The sequence below is a fragment of the Sitophilus oryzae genome, unplaced genomic scaffold, assembly GCF_002938485.1.
Source record: "Sitophilus oryzae breed Bouriz unplaced genomic scaffold, Soryzae_2.0 scaffold_2006_pilon_pilon, whole genome shotgun sequence".
Taxonomy (NCBI): domain Eukaryota; kingdom Metazoa; phylum Arthropoda; class Insecta; order Coleoptera; family Curculionidae; genus Sitophilus; species Sitophilus oryzae.
In genome coordinates, this window is record NW_022146732.1 from 524,205 (window position 1) to 539,705 (window position 15,501).

The 15,501-nt window shown below is 32.1% G+C and overlaps 1 protein-coding gene across 1 annotated transcript in view; it reads left to right on the forward strand.

The window, feature by feature from the left end:
• LOC115883956 (GTPase-activating Rap/Ran-GAP domain-like protein 3) overlaps positions 1-15,501 on the forward strand; it is a 298,089-nt gene that overhangs the window by 86,030 nt on the left and 196,558 nt on the right. Inside the window, exon 3 of the mRNA XM_030902380.1 lies at positions 1,719-1,802. Coding sequence (XP_030758240.1) covers positions 1,719-1,802 — 84 coding nt within the window. The remainder of the gene's footprint in view (positions 1-1,718; positions 1,803-15,501) is intronic.

Genomic DNA, 15,501 nt, shown 5'->3' on the forward strand with positions numbered 1-15,501 from the left:
TCTGCGTTATTAACTTTGTTGTTCTAGTATAGTTTTCCCTAGTCCATTTCCCAAATGCAGGCCGCGACCCCTTCGGGGGTCGCATTGAGGTACTAGAGGGATCGCCGAAAATTTCCAAAATAAGGCAAAAATGCCATGTTATAAATCATGTACTTGTATTTTAATAACGCCGTTAATAAAAATTAGCAAATTAATTATCAAACGAAACATAAAACAAAATATTAAAAAATAAAAGAGATAAATAAAGGCAAATATTATAATGATATAACACTCTATATGATAATAACACTCATGCGCATGCTTTTTTTAAACTAGTCTTTCTACTACTTTCTAACTAAACAGTATACTTGAGATATTCATAATTTATCGTTTTCAGGTAGGTAAAATTTAATAGTAGGTAGTTTAATAGTAGGTATAATTTTTCACTTTTTTTGTAAACTTCTCGATGTAGCAGCAGACGCAATAACAAACGTCTGCTGCTTCCTCTAGTCCCTTCAAAAAACCGTTTCCTAGAGTTCTAGAGAGTTGGTTTTCCATTGCCGGACTTGTGCTCTATGGTTTCTTCTTCCTCTCCGCATTCTGTGCAGTAGTCGTCGTTGGAAATCTTCCGTCTCACGAGGTTTACCCCCGTGGGGCAGTTTCCATCAACAATTATGCGTATTCGTACTAGGTTCTTTTTGTGCTCTAGTTGTTGTTTTGTCTTTTTGCTATCTACCACTGGCCACAGTCTTCGATCTGTAGTGCAGTCCTAACGGTGTTGCCACGTCTCTTGTTGCTTAGCCTTGAGGTAGTTCCTATGGTTGTCTTCATTGTTGATCTTCACAAATGGTGGGTTATCTGCAAATACGTTTAAAATAAAATATACGGAGGGTACCGCTTAAATTCCTGTCCCGATATTGAAGTGTGGCTATAGAATTTCAATGCATTTCCTACATAAGTCTATCCTTGTGTTGTAGGAGATTTGACTAAACAGGGATGAACTTATATCTTGAAACGATTCGACTCGACTTTCTGTCCTTCAATAGTGGGACGTAAATCCTCTCATTGCTCTTATGGGAAGGCCGTCGTATATTTTATTTAAACGTTATTTGGTTATCTGCCACGGCCTCTTCCCTAACCACCTCTTTGGCGAGTTTCTCCGCTTCTTCGATGCCCACCATATTGCTCCGGTCTGGCACCCAACACAGAGTAGCCTCGTCTTGACGCAGCCAGAACAGTGCTTCTCGGCAGTCCATAGTTTTTGATCTCACTGATTGCATGGAGAATGAATCTCCAAGCTGTCAGGGTGTATCACGATATCTCCTTTTGACGCTTACAGGGTATTTCTGCATCCTTTTACAAATAATAATATATTTACTAAATATTTATAATAAAATAAATAACTAATTATATTTGTTAATGTGCTACTAAAACTTGTTTATAACTCTTAAAAAATGGATGAAAAAATTACAAATTAATATAAATATATCGTTATTTAAAGAAACCGAACACGCATTACAAGTACTACTGGCGTAATGTGAAATAATACAATATGATAAAAAAAGACGGCGTCAGTGATGACTATGAAATGAAGATCGCTGTCAATTTATATGTAAAATTATATGTCATCGATGTTAATTTCAAAGCCAACTGGACGCCGTTCTATTTGTACATACGTTATAATTTTTTAATACTAGATTTATGCTACTAAATTTAACAAATCTTTTTTTTTATTTCAGTTACAACAGCCTGAAGTCGACGGCCAGGAACATTGTAGAAGGTTTCGAATTGAAAATGGAGACTCTCCCGGAGAAAAAGACGAGGTGAGTTAGCTCTAAACTTGGAATATTCTATGTAGATAGTATATTTTTATTTTTTGAAGCAAAACATCTTTACGCGGGCTGGGTGTAAATATTCAAGGTCGCGACACGACACACACAGCTAGCGACACTACTCAATTCGCTGGTTCTTTATTATAGCCTTAAGGATTTTACTCTTACCAAAAAGTCCTATGGGTATTTCGCCACTGTAAGAAAATCAATTTGTCAGCCGTGATTTACTCATATACAAATTTGCGGACAAATAAATGCTTAACGTTATCTTTTCAAGCAAAAAAACACAAAGAACAAAGAAAAAATTGGCGCCGGGAGGCACGTACAGCCGCCCATACTAAAATATGTTAATATCTCGAAAACTGCGACTTTGACTGATTTTGATGTTATTATAAACTAGGTTTTTCCCGCGACTACGTTCGCGTTACACCTCGAATAGTTCATGCATTGATTTAAATGATTTACTTTGTATATAGAGCTAGTGAGCCTTACAAATGCCCTATTTAAACTATGTTTTTAAGAGTTTTAGAGCTACTCGTATTTCATATGAAAGTTATCAATTGTCGATTTTCTGGGTATTATACAGGGCAAGTGCAAATAAATTTTTACTAACTTTACCCATTTGGTTGATGAATTTCAAAAATCTCTTCGGGTCTTGTGCAGAACAGGTCCCCACGAAATCGTGGTTTTTTTAATTTTTAATGTGGATCCCATAGTTAATGGAATGGTTTAAAAGAAAAAAATTGTTGGATGAACCACTTTTTCTACGAAAAAAAATAATTGAAAACTCCAAATTTTCACTACATTTCAATGCGAAAACTCCCTATTATAACCTTCATAAAGACAGTAAAATACAAGGTTATGCACAGTGTTGCCATACTCACCCTGTGTAAAATCGACGAAAACGTTCTACTTTATATTCGTTTTTTTTACATTTAGTACGCACTTTAAGAACACGAAAAATTAAAAATATAATAAACGAGGCAAAACAAAAACACTATAAAAATAAATTGACAATAAAATCATTACACAGTATTTAGCACAATTGTTTAAAAATATATTTTTCCCGGATTTGTTCAGTAAGATTCCGAAATGGATGTGATCTGCGTACTTCCAAACACTCCCCACCAACCTAACCTAACCAATGCATTAACACCCCCAAATAACCAGGCTAACCAATGCATTAACACCCTCCAAATAACCAGACTAACCAATGCATTACCACCCTCCAAATAACCAGAATATCTAACCTAACCTAACCTAACCAATGCATTAACACCCCCAAATAACCAGGCTAACCAATGCATTAACACCCTCCAAATCACCAGGCTAACCAATGCATTAACACCCTCCAAATAATCAGGCTAACCAATGCATTACCACCCTCCAAATAACCAGCCTATCAACCTAACCTAACCAATGCATTAACACCCCCAAATAACCAGGCTAACCAATGCATTAACACCCTCCAAATAACCATGCTAACCAATGCATTACCACCCTCCAAATAACCAGGCTAACCAATGCATTAACACCCCCAAATAACCAGGCTAACCAATGCATTAACACCCTCCAAATAACCAGGCTAACCAATGCATTACCACCCTCCAAATAACCAGGCTAACCATTGCATTAACACCCTCCAAATAACCAGGCTAACCAATGCATTACCACCTTCCAAATAACCAGGCTAACCTAATTGAGCCTAATGACAAAACTTCATTGATTACGCGTCGAAAAACAGTATATATTAAAAAAACTTATATTTTCGTAGAACCTGAAAAATCCGCAAATTTTATTTCAGAAATTGCTTTAAAATAATCCACACTAACGAATAAGCTACTAGACAGTTCAATTTTTGTTGCACTAAAGTGATAACTTACCGTTTTAAGTCCCTCCACAACAACTTTATTTCAGAAGAAAATCATATAAAGTAATTTTATTGACAACGTCGCAAATTCTATGCGAAGGCCATAGATGACATACCGATGATCGATTAACTGTCAATCGAAAAAGTCATAAAATTGCTAGCTTGAGCTGATGTAAATAAATATATTTTCTTAATTTTTATGCTTACAAAGAAGATTCGTTACATTTTTGTGCTTAAATTAGATCATTCCACGTCTATATAAGGTAATAAAGTACTAATATGTGATGTTTTTACTGAATCCGTGTAGAAAATTTAACATATTTACTGTCCGTCGCCTGTACCTAAAATACGTTTTTTTGCCGCTTTTTAAAGATAAAACACATTCATCCAACAATTTTTATGCTTAAAAATATTCAGTTTAAGATAATCTTGCAAGAAAATCCCAAAAAAGTGTTAAATGCGTGGGGACCTATTGTGCACCAGAGCCATCTCTTCTAATTCTTTTTGTAGGATTTCATTCTTCTAGATCACATAGTGAGGAATTTTCATACAACAAATTGTTCCGACATAATTTTACTCTCTAAGAGGATGAATTTCCTAAAATCGCTTTGTGTAGCTAATTCACTAATGTCGTTTAAACGAACCTTTGTTCTAATATTTATGTATCTAAAGCTGGCTGTATGAACTGATCCCTAAATTATCTAAAAACTTGATATATAATCTAACTGACAAACCACTGACAATGACAAATAATTTATTTCTGGAGGTATTGTGTCTAGGTGTTTTTCAGGTATGTTTTAATATTTAGTCGATTTACACACAGAAATAGCCATTCAGCAATTTAAAAATACTTCATAACAAATCTAGACATATATACCTTTCATTTAAAAAACCGCGTTTCGCTAGCTACTGTAATTTTGGAGTTACAATTTTTTAAAATTTTTAACCCCCTCCCATACCCCTTTACCAACCCCCCACCCCCACCAAAAACTAATGGCCAGATTCTCGGGTGCCACAGTATTTTTGTGCCAAATTTGGTTAAAATCGGTTCAGCGGTTTTTGAGTTATCGTGTTACAGACGGCAGACAGACAGACAGACAGACAGACAGACACCACAAAAATATTTTGTATTTAGGTTATTTATGACCCAAGTAACTCATTTTGAGTGAAATTAAAAAAACTTTTTTTTTTGTCGATCCTAATAGCCTACCATACCTATTGGTATGGTCGGCTAAAAATTATTTTAAATATCTAAATAAAACTGTTCAACAATATTTTAGTTTTTTTCAACAAATACGTCTATAAAAATCGTTGACGTCCTGTTAAAATGACATTATATCATCACTTGATATAAATCTGGCGTAACTCAAGCGACATATCGCTCCGATATACTTACCTTTAGTTGATTAATAAGTGTATTTTTTAACGAGATACCATAACTCTGGGGTTGCAAACTACACTTTTTTTTTCTCAAATTTTTTAAATGTTACATATTTTTTATTTTTAGCCCTATTGTCATGATTTTTTTTTCAAACTGCATATCAACGTTAATTCGTAAACTCTGTTTTTTATAAACTTTAGTATTTGGTTTATTATAAGGGCTAATCAACGGGTTTATTTTACTCTAACATTAAAACACCCTGTGCAATAATTTCGGGATTAAATTTTTCTAAAACATTATTTTACGGTCAGAGCCATGACTCTTGAGCAATTTTTTAATTTTTGTCAACACATGCCTTGATTCATTTTTAGGAGCGAAATGAACTTGCCGCCACAAATTTGCAATATTTTCAATATACATTTCAAAATATATATTTACGCTATTAATTATCACAGACATAATAGATATTTACGATACAAGTGAGTTAACGCGTGTGCAAATTGTACAACGAGTGCTTAGCACGAGTTGTGTAACCACACAAATATTTTATCTACGTCTAACTATAAAAACACACAATGAATTTTAAAAATTACTGTACTTAACTATATACCTATCCTAAAAATCAATTACCTTAATACCTTTGTTCAAATAACACCATGCATGGCAATGTCAATATGACAGTAAATAATATTGATGTCACTAGTTTAAAAAATGAGCGATTCGGAAAGTATACCCTCTGATATTGAAGAAGAGGCATTCAGAGCCATTTCCGGATTCCATTCCAAGATCGAAACAGAAGTATGAATATACAATATACATACTCTAAGTATGAAAAATGGCACACCGAAAAAAAAGTACAAAACTATGGAAATGAAAAGGTACTCATAACATATTTTTCCAATTTATCTGCTACTTATAAGCCTTCGTCTCTTTGGGCTTTCTATTCAATGATACGTATTATGATATATATTAAAATGAATGCTTCATCAGCCATTTACTTGAAAAATTGTTCAAACTGTATTATTAACATTTATAATAAATAAGTTTCATGTTTTTATAATTATTATCAATAGAACAGTTTATTTGTATTTAGTAGGTATTTAGTGCAAAATAAATGTTTTACAAATTTTTTTTTCTCTTTGGTAGTCCCCCGTAGTATCCCGTGGTCTAAAAGGAATTTTTAAGAATGTCAATTATAAACTTGTGTATAGTGCTAATAATAAATTACAACAATTATTAGGTAATCCAAAGGATAAAACACCTCCACTGCAAAGGTCAGGTATTTATGAAATTTCTTGTAAAGATTGTAATCAGAAATATGTTGGGCAAACTAGAAGATCAATATTAACTAGATTTAAAGAACATTTAGTTAATAAATCTTGCGTTGCCGAACATATTGTTGATAAAGAACATTGTATAGATCTTAATAATTTAAAATTAATTAAACAAGTCTCAAATTACAGGCAATTAGATGCATATGAAAGCATCATAATTAATAAATGTAAAGATAGTATGAACAGAGTCAACGGTCCAATTCCTTCAAGTTCTTTGTTCCTACTACTCTAGTGGCGGAAATTAACTGTTACGCTCAGTGGGCTCTGACTCGGTTGGCTAGATTTTGCCACGCCCACTCGGTACCTACTGGGCGAGTATATAAACGCTCAACTTGTAGATTGTACTTTAGTTTATAATCATCTGCTGATGATGCTAACATGGTTAGCGAAACGCGCGTCCAGTGTAAAAGTAAAAGTGTTTTGGTGTATTGTAGCGATTTAGTGTAATTTTATTTTGCTGTGTAACACCAAAGGTTCCAACCCTCAACTGTAATATTTGGTAGTCATCTAAACAAGGAGTGCGGTAATGAAAATGCGTGAGTTAAGAAGCTCTTAACTCACTCAAAATGCGTGAGTTAAGAGCTTCTTAACTCACTGATGTAGATAAAATACTATTACCAACTCGTATTATAGTCCGTCCAACGACAAGATCCTTGGCAGTGATAGATGTGTCTGTCATTTTAATTTCAAAGTAGTTTATTTTATTTTCCAAAGAAATAAGTTGGTACAACTGGAACGCATAGCAGGAAATTAATATATTTAAAATTTGACTGACAAGTGATTACTTCAAAATATTGTGAAAAAAACTGTATAAAACTGAAAAATGTAATCGAGTTATTTGATTTAACAAAAACGGTATGTGTAACAAGAACAAGACACCACGTACCAAAAAAATATAAAGGAAAACTATTTCTTACTTTAAAGCTTCATGAAACTTCCCGCATCTATGATTATATTTATTTATTAATATAACTTATGTACAAATACAAATTTGTAATATTCTACAGGAATAAATAAAACTACATATATAAAACAAACTATTTTATTAATAATAACACTTACCAAACTTTATACCTTAAAGGTTGATTATTTTTTTGCAGTACTAAAATCCATTATTTACCTATCGTGTGATGTCGATATTTTACAGCTACTCCAGTTTTTAGTATGTGTTTAGTATGGTCCTTTTACTATATACGAGATGCACTTATCTACGACGAGATGGTATACGAACTATATTGATGGTAACTTTATTGTTGTATAAGAATTTCTGCCTGGGCAGCGAGTATTAACCATAAACTGTGCTCTGGGTCTACAGTTAATTTTCACTCGATTTTTCCTCCACTTGACTTCAAAAGATACAAAACACACGTAATAACACGAATCAAATGCATCATCTTCCAAAACGCAGGGTATTTGACAAATGTTAACACAACATTATAACCAAGGGCCGGAAAGTGAAATAGCAAAAGTGGTTCCACCGTTTCCACGGAAATTTCAAATAAAATAGTTCCAGCCTCGGGCGCTAGGTGGTAGTGCAATTAATTTTTAGGTTAAGAAGTTGCTACTAGTTATTGCCAGATGGCGTTCAATCAGATTTTTTTTTGTAGTTTCCATAGTTTCCAACGTCCATTGTCATACTATTGTCAAATTCTCAAAAAATATTGTCGTTGTCATAGCGCCAATCATCAAAAATGGTTATCAAAACGTTTTTCAAACTATAATTTGTTATATGTGTTTTTATTAGACAATTCCTTTTGTTTGTGGCCCTAAAAATATAATGTAAGTCTTTTATTTTTGCCATCATTTAAGTACCTATTTATATTTACTCCATTTACAAAACTTTGGGCGTATTAGGTTGGTCTTGTTTTATTATAATAAACGATGTTTAAATATTTGACTAATAAATAAAAAACTAATAATAAATAATATTTACACATGTTTGGCTTTAATTTTATTTAATAATTGTATAAATTATACTATTAAATCTTATTTTTTACACATCACAACGATACTTGTTATTAGTATTGTTGAATTTGTGTAAAAAATAAGATTTAATAATCAAATTTAATTATTTTAGAGCAAAATTCAATAAATACGCTCATTTAAAAAGCCCGCGCTTCGATCCATTTAAAACAAGCCCTACTCAATAGATGGCGCCACTTCTGTAGAACCATTTTTCAGTATTGCAGAGTCCATTCTTTTTCTAGCTAGGTATATTCTTTGATTATAACCTATAATTTGGCTAGACTTTGACAAACGTCAAAAATCTAAAGGCGAGTTCATACGCATCGACGTCCGTTCCGTCAAACCCATAAAATTGAAATACGATCTGTCATTTTTGAAATAAACCAATAAAACTGGTTAAAAACAACAAGAGACGACGCATGACGAATTTATGTTTAAACCCATCCATAGTTAACTTAAAAATTATTAGAAACTTTTTTTAGTAAAATAAATAGATTGGTATGGGACGTCATCTGCTTTTTTTCTGTCAGCGTCTGTCGAAATCTTACCGGAGGAAAAAAACAGAGTATAATTAATAGTAACTTAAGACAATTTTATTTATACGCTAAATAAAAGTTTCTTGCCTAAACGTTCTTTTTTGTAGAAATAATAATAATTTTAATTTAAATATTTTGTTTCTCAAATTGTGGTGTATCCTACTATTTTATAGTAAATATTTAATAAAGACGCAACGATTTTAATAATTCCGTTGGTAATAATATAATTTAGTTAACTTAGTAAATCGCTGCAAGTCGAAACGGAATTAGAAATGAAGTGCGCCGAGTTAATGAAATCATTCATTAGGAGTTTAAGCTTCCGTCCAGCATTTTTTAAATATTTGGCATTAATTAATTAACTGAAAATTAAAATATGCAGGGTGGTCCGAACTGTATTCCGGAAACTTAAACGTATGTCATAAAATGCTTGGTTGCGAAGTATACAGAGTGTATAAGTTTCATTTTTTATTTAGATTTTTTCCAAATAATTTCAGATGTAACGTCAATATTTCGATGAAAATTGGTATCTGAAAGTTATTTGACATGAGAAATTTAATGAGAATTTTAAAGATGTCAATATGACTCCTACTTGTAAAGGGCGCCACCTACATATATTTTAACTGGTTTGAAGAGTCATAAGTTTTCGCGTGCGTACCTGTATAAAACTACTAAGTAAAAAATATACATTTGCGATATTTTTTACTTAAAAAAGGTCTCTTGGAAAAAATTGCTACGAGTAATGGTTCTCGAGATATTTAAAATCGAAATTATCAATACCTGTCATTATTGGCATAAATTAAACATGTTCACTAAATAGTTATTAGATTGAAATCATAAATTTGATATGTTTTGTGGCAAAAGTTCAACAGAAACTGTTTTATCATAATTTTTTCAGAAAAATTTATAATTAATTTAAAAAATAAAAATTTCGTTATTTTACTACCCCTCCCGCCTTCAGAGGTTTTACTTTGATAATATGTACTCACACTGGGTTAGAGAACGTTTAGTTTTTAAATAACTATCTACTCAACGTGTTTTAACATTGAAAATGTTTCTGTTATCCTATATAAGGGAGCCCAAATCGAATTAGAATGCTACATTTGCCACACCATGACGTCATATATACAAGGGTATAGGAAATCTCGGCGCAGCGGCGGCAGTCGGCCAGCGCGCGCAAAAACCATTATATCGCTAATTGTTTATTGATATATCTTGATTAGTTTAAAAGCAAAAAATATGGGGTTTGCTTTGATACCTTGTCAAGACATAAGCGAAACTTTTAAATTGTTTCTTTTTTTCATTTAGGTCTTCGTTTTTGGTTAAATGAAAGTTATATTAAAAAAGTCTATTTTTAAACCAAATTTTCGCATGATTGAAATGAGTTATTCATATTCATATATATCGATTTTTGATGATAGTGCCCTCTTACCCGGTCTAATTTTGTACTACTTTCGGAATAAGGGTCCCCATATCATGTACTGTACTTCCATCCCTGAAAAATTCAGCTTGTGACACCGAAGTGAGACGTAAAGTCAAAATAAGTTTTGTAATCTACCCCGCCATAATAGGTAGTGTGGTGGGTACTCTAGGTAATATCTCTACCGAAGGTAGCTGTATAAAGTAGCGTAATGAATTACACCATTGCAGTTGTCATTATATAAGTTTAATCATCTTATTACCTCTTGTAACGGTAGGTTTTGGATTTTTTCTATCTTGATGATTCTTTTTTAAATGAAAGGTATATATGTGTAGATTTGTTATGAAGTATTTTTATAGTGCTTAATGGCTATTTCTTTGTGTAAAACGACTAAATACTACCTGAAAAACACCTACACACAATACCTCCAGAAATAAATTATTTGTCATTGTCAGTGGTGTGATTAGCACAAAAAATGTTCGTTTAAACGACATTAGTGAATGAGCTACACAAAGCGATTTTAGGAAATTCATCCTTTTAGAGAGTAAAATTATGTCGTATATTCCTTACTATTTGGTCTAGAAAAATGAAATCCTACAAAAAGAATTAGAAGAAATTTTTGTAATTCATCAACCAAATGGATAATGTTAGTAAAAATTTATATAAAACTTGGTGACCTCTGGATTATACACATAAAAATTGGCACAAAGATAAAGCGAATTTATGAAATTTATACACTTAGGGAGTAGATTAGGGAATGAAAGTTTGCTGTACGAAAATGCAATACTATAACATTATAAACCAGACAGTATAAAATCTTATACAAGGGTTTATTTAGTGACATCATAACGAAATATATCTTGCTCAATTATCCTTCAAAGAATAAAAAATAACCTATAAAGAGAGTATTAGTGCTCTTAATAAATAAAAAAAGAGATGAAAAATAAAAAACATCTATGCTCACTAGCTCTCTATAAAGAAGTAAAAAATCCTTTAAATTAATGTATGAACGATTTGAGGTGTAACGCGAACGTAGTCGAGGGAAAAAGCTAGTAATTTATTAAATTATTATATTTAACTCAATAATTTTCATTTAAAAGGAGTTTTTGTAATTCGCCACTATATTAGTTAAAAACTGAGAAACTCATATCAAATTTAAGATTTGCGATTTTGACTTATACTTTTTACAAAATCTGAACACATTTTAAAAGAAAAAAAGCTAGATAGTGTAGATTGACTACAAGTTGTACAACATAAATTGTCTACCTAGTGGTCTGCAGCATCGCCTTGTGGTGCAAACGTGGGCATGTTAATCTGTGACGTGACGCACAACAGCCAAGAAAAACAGAAGCGTGGCTAAGAATTTAGTAATTTAAAAAAATATCTTTTAGATACAGTAGTAGGTATTAAAAAGTTTTGTTTTTAAATGGGGTTTGTCTTTAACAGTTAAAAAATTATATCGTAAAGTGTAACTTTCCGTAAGAATTCTTTATCTGTCATCGATCATGATCTGTCATCATGTTAACCTGATGTTTTGTATGTTATTTTATTTTTTTTGCTTGTTTGTTTTACGGATAGGTGCGATCGCATAATTATTATTGATAATGTTTTATTTAATGTTAACATTACTACTCTTTCAGTGAATCTTTAAATCTGTTGTTTTTTGTCAAGTTAAACATATGTATTTAATACACTCATATTAACACTAATCATAATTTTACGTTTTTATTCATCATTTTCAATGCCCCCCCGGTTGCATCTTTGTAAAGGACTGTGAATTTTTTTTTTAATAATGACATGTATTGACTATTTCCATTCTAAATATTTCCAGAACCGTTGCTTGAAACGATTATTACCAAGATACATTTTTTACGTAAAGTCACGGAAATGTATATTTTATCACTCAGTAGTTTTAGTTACTGTGGACGAAAAGTTAATATTTCTCAAAACAGTTAAAACACATGTAGGTTGCGAATGAGACTACCCTATCCGTCATACCAGGCAGCCTCTACTATCTATGGTCAGCTATTACGCGCAGAGCGTGTAGGAGAGTCTTGGCTTAACCGTCCTGACCAAGAGGAAACAACCTCACCAAAAACCTAAACCCTACGATGGCGGGACCAGGTCAAAGGGATGCGTAGCTAAATAGAAGACTAGTCTCTACTGGTCTCAACCTTGGGGCACCAGGGAGCGACATATTGAATTCTTGTCTCCCTTGCTTCTACATGACGCCCTCTATAGAACTACATGACTAACCTCGGTAGAAGTGGACTGACTAACCGTGGCAGTGTATCTCCAGCTTTGCCAGAACTTCAATATAAGGACATCGAGTTGGCAAGTCATCAACTCGATAGAGGATTGCCATGTGTCAGGTCCTCACAATAGGAATTGGCCTCAAATCCAAAGGGTCAATAGAGAAAGAGAAATATATCCTATATTATAGATTCGCGACACCACCGGTATCAGGTGTAAGGAGCGGCCAAATTATAGAGGTGGAAAAAATGGAAACAGATCCTCCAGCCTCAGATTTTCTTATACAAAAATTTGTGATATCTCATGTAAAACCAAGGCAGTTCTTTCAGTTAGTTTTATGGATGCACCAATTCAACAACTTTGTTATAAATTGCTATATAAACCTATTAATCCACCTCTTCACATTTACAGTGGCTGTATCAATATTAGACATCCTCATTCCTAGAATAATGATTATAATGATTTTTTGCATATTGTATCCTTGTATATATTCTTAACAATCTTCAGGGTCTCCATATTTGGATAGTTCGTTTCAGAATAGCGGTTTAATTACAACACGTAAATTTCTATTGGTATATTGACACCTATGTTGTATATGACACCTATTGTGACTCTAATACTCTTAGTACTTAAGTCGTTTATCCAAATTTACCCGCATTACCATGCAATAACAGTAATTTAAGTATCAGAATGTTACTTTCAACGTGTTTTATTTCGTATCCATCACAGGTCCATTTGCGCTTAATTATTGTTGTCTATGGATATTTAAAAGGGCATTATGGTCATTCTATGGCAGTTAACTAAATCATTAGTTTATTTGAACTGTCCCAATAAGACTATTATATTGGTTTGGATTTCATAATATAAAAACCGTATCATTGGTGATACGCGTTAATTTTGATTAATAGAAATACAGTAAGTAAATATGCCACTGGTATTGGAATATCTCTAGAAGCATCTAGAAGAGGCTTTAGGAGATGCGAGACCTTCCCTTTGGCGGGGACGCACCCAGTCGGGTGCCAGGGGGAATCCTCTCTGACACTTTCTTTTAGTGATGGGAATAATCGAATTATTTTCACCATCGAATAATTAGTAATAATTCATATTTCACAATCGAATTAATAATTCGAATTATTTAGTAGTATTATAAATTTAACCTAAAAATAAATTCGTCCCAGCTAGTGTTCGTTTAGGGGCTATTTTAAACAAATCTGAACCATTGCCATACCTATATTCTATCACTGAATAAAAAATAAAAAAAAATATTCTTTATTCAATGTATTCTATTAACTGTGCCGAAACCGTTTAATAAATTAAACCATAATTTAAAGTTTTAAATTTAAAAGTGCCGAGTTTATGATTGTTTCAATTCCTATTGAAAAGCTCATATCTAAAATAAAAGCTTCTTCTAAAACGATATAAGTATGTCATTGTTTACGTGCGGTTCGTATTTCTTTTTATTTTATCAGTTGCAATCAATAATTATTTAGATAAAAGAAGAAAATTAATTTTAGTGTTCGGCAGGTGTTCGGTGAAATTTGGGTGAGATGGAAATGAACAAATAATAGTAGTATTCTTTCGTTCTGAACAAATGAAAATTTTCACTTAAACTAATTTATTCCTACGTGGTATAGGAAATAACAATGATTTCTGGATTTTCTATATCGGATCGTTCCTTTCTTTGTCGATTCCCTTTATAAATCAGTTTAAGTGAAAATTTTCAGTTCGTTCAGAACGAAAGAATACTACTAATAGTACTATACTAATTACTAATATTCGTATTCGTCCATAAGAGGTTATGTTTTATGTTCATTCGTAATTCGGTTACCACAGATATAATATAAAATACTACTAATTTTTATCTCGATTATATCGAAAAAGATAATTCGAATTAGTTAGTTTTAATTTACTATCGAATTAGTCGTATTATTTAATTCGAATTTTCCCAACACTAGTATTATCTCTGGTATTATAAATTTAGAAGTGTCTAGCCCTAGCAGTCAACTTTTAAGCTTAACCAATCAGGTTGGTTAGCGTGCTTATTTGAAGTGTGTTAATTCATTTGTGTTTGTCAAAAACTCTAACGTGATTGGTCGGGCCTAATAGTTGCCTGCTAGGGCTAGACACAAGTATAAATTTAACCTAAAAATAAATTCGTCCCAGCTAGTGCTCGTCTAGGGCATATACATATAACTATCTAGGGGCTATTTTAAACAAATCTGAACCATTGCCATACCTATATTCTATGATTCTATCACTGAATAAAAAATAAAAAAAATATTCTTTATTCAATGTATTCTATTAACTGTGTCGAAGCCGTTTAATAAATTAAACCATAATTTAAAGTTTTAAATTTAAGTGCCGAGTTTATGATTGTTTCAATTCCTATTGAAAAGCTCATATCTAAAATAAAAGCTTCTTCTAAAACGATATAAGTATGTCCTTGTTTACGTGCGGTTCGTATTTCTTTTTATTTTATCAGTTGCAATCAATAATTATTTAGATAAAAGAAGAAAATTAATTTTAGTGTTCGGTGAAATTTGGGTGAGATGGAAATGAACCAAATAATAGTAGTATTCTTTCGTTCTGAACGAAATGAAAATTTTCACTTAAACTGATTTATTTCTACGTGATATAGGAAATAACAATGATTTCTCGATTTTTCTATATCGGATTGTTCCTTTCTTTGTCGATTCCCTTTATAAATCAGTTTAAGTGAAAATTTTCAGTTCGTTCCGAACGAAAGAATACTACCCAATGGCACTACCAATAGTACTATACTAATTACTAATATTCGTATTCGTCCATAACAGGCTATGTTTTATGTTCATTTGTAATTCGGTTACCACAAATATAATATAAAATACTAAATACTACTAATTTTTATCTCGATTATATCGAAAAAGATAATTCGAATTAGTTAGTTTTAATTTA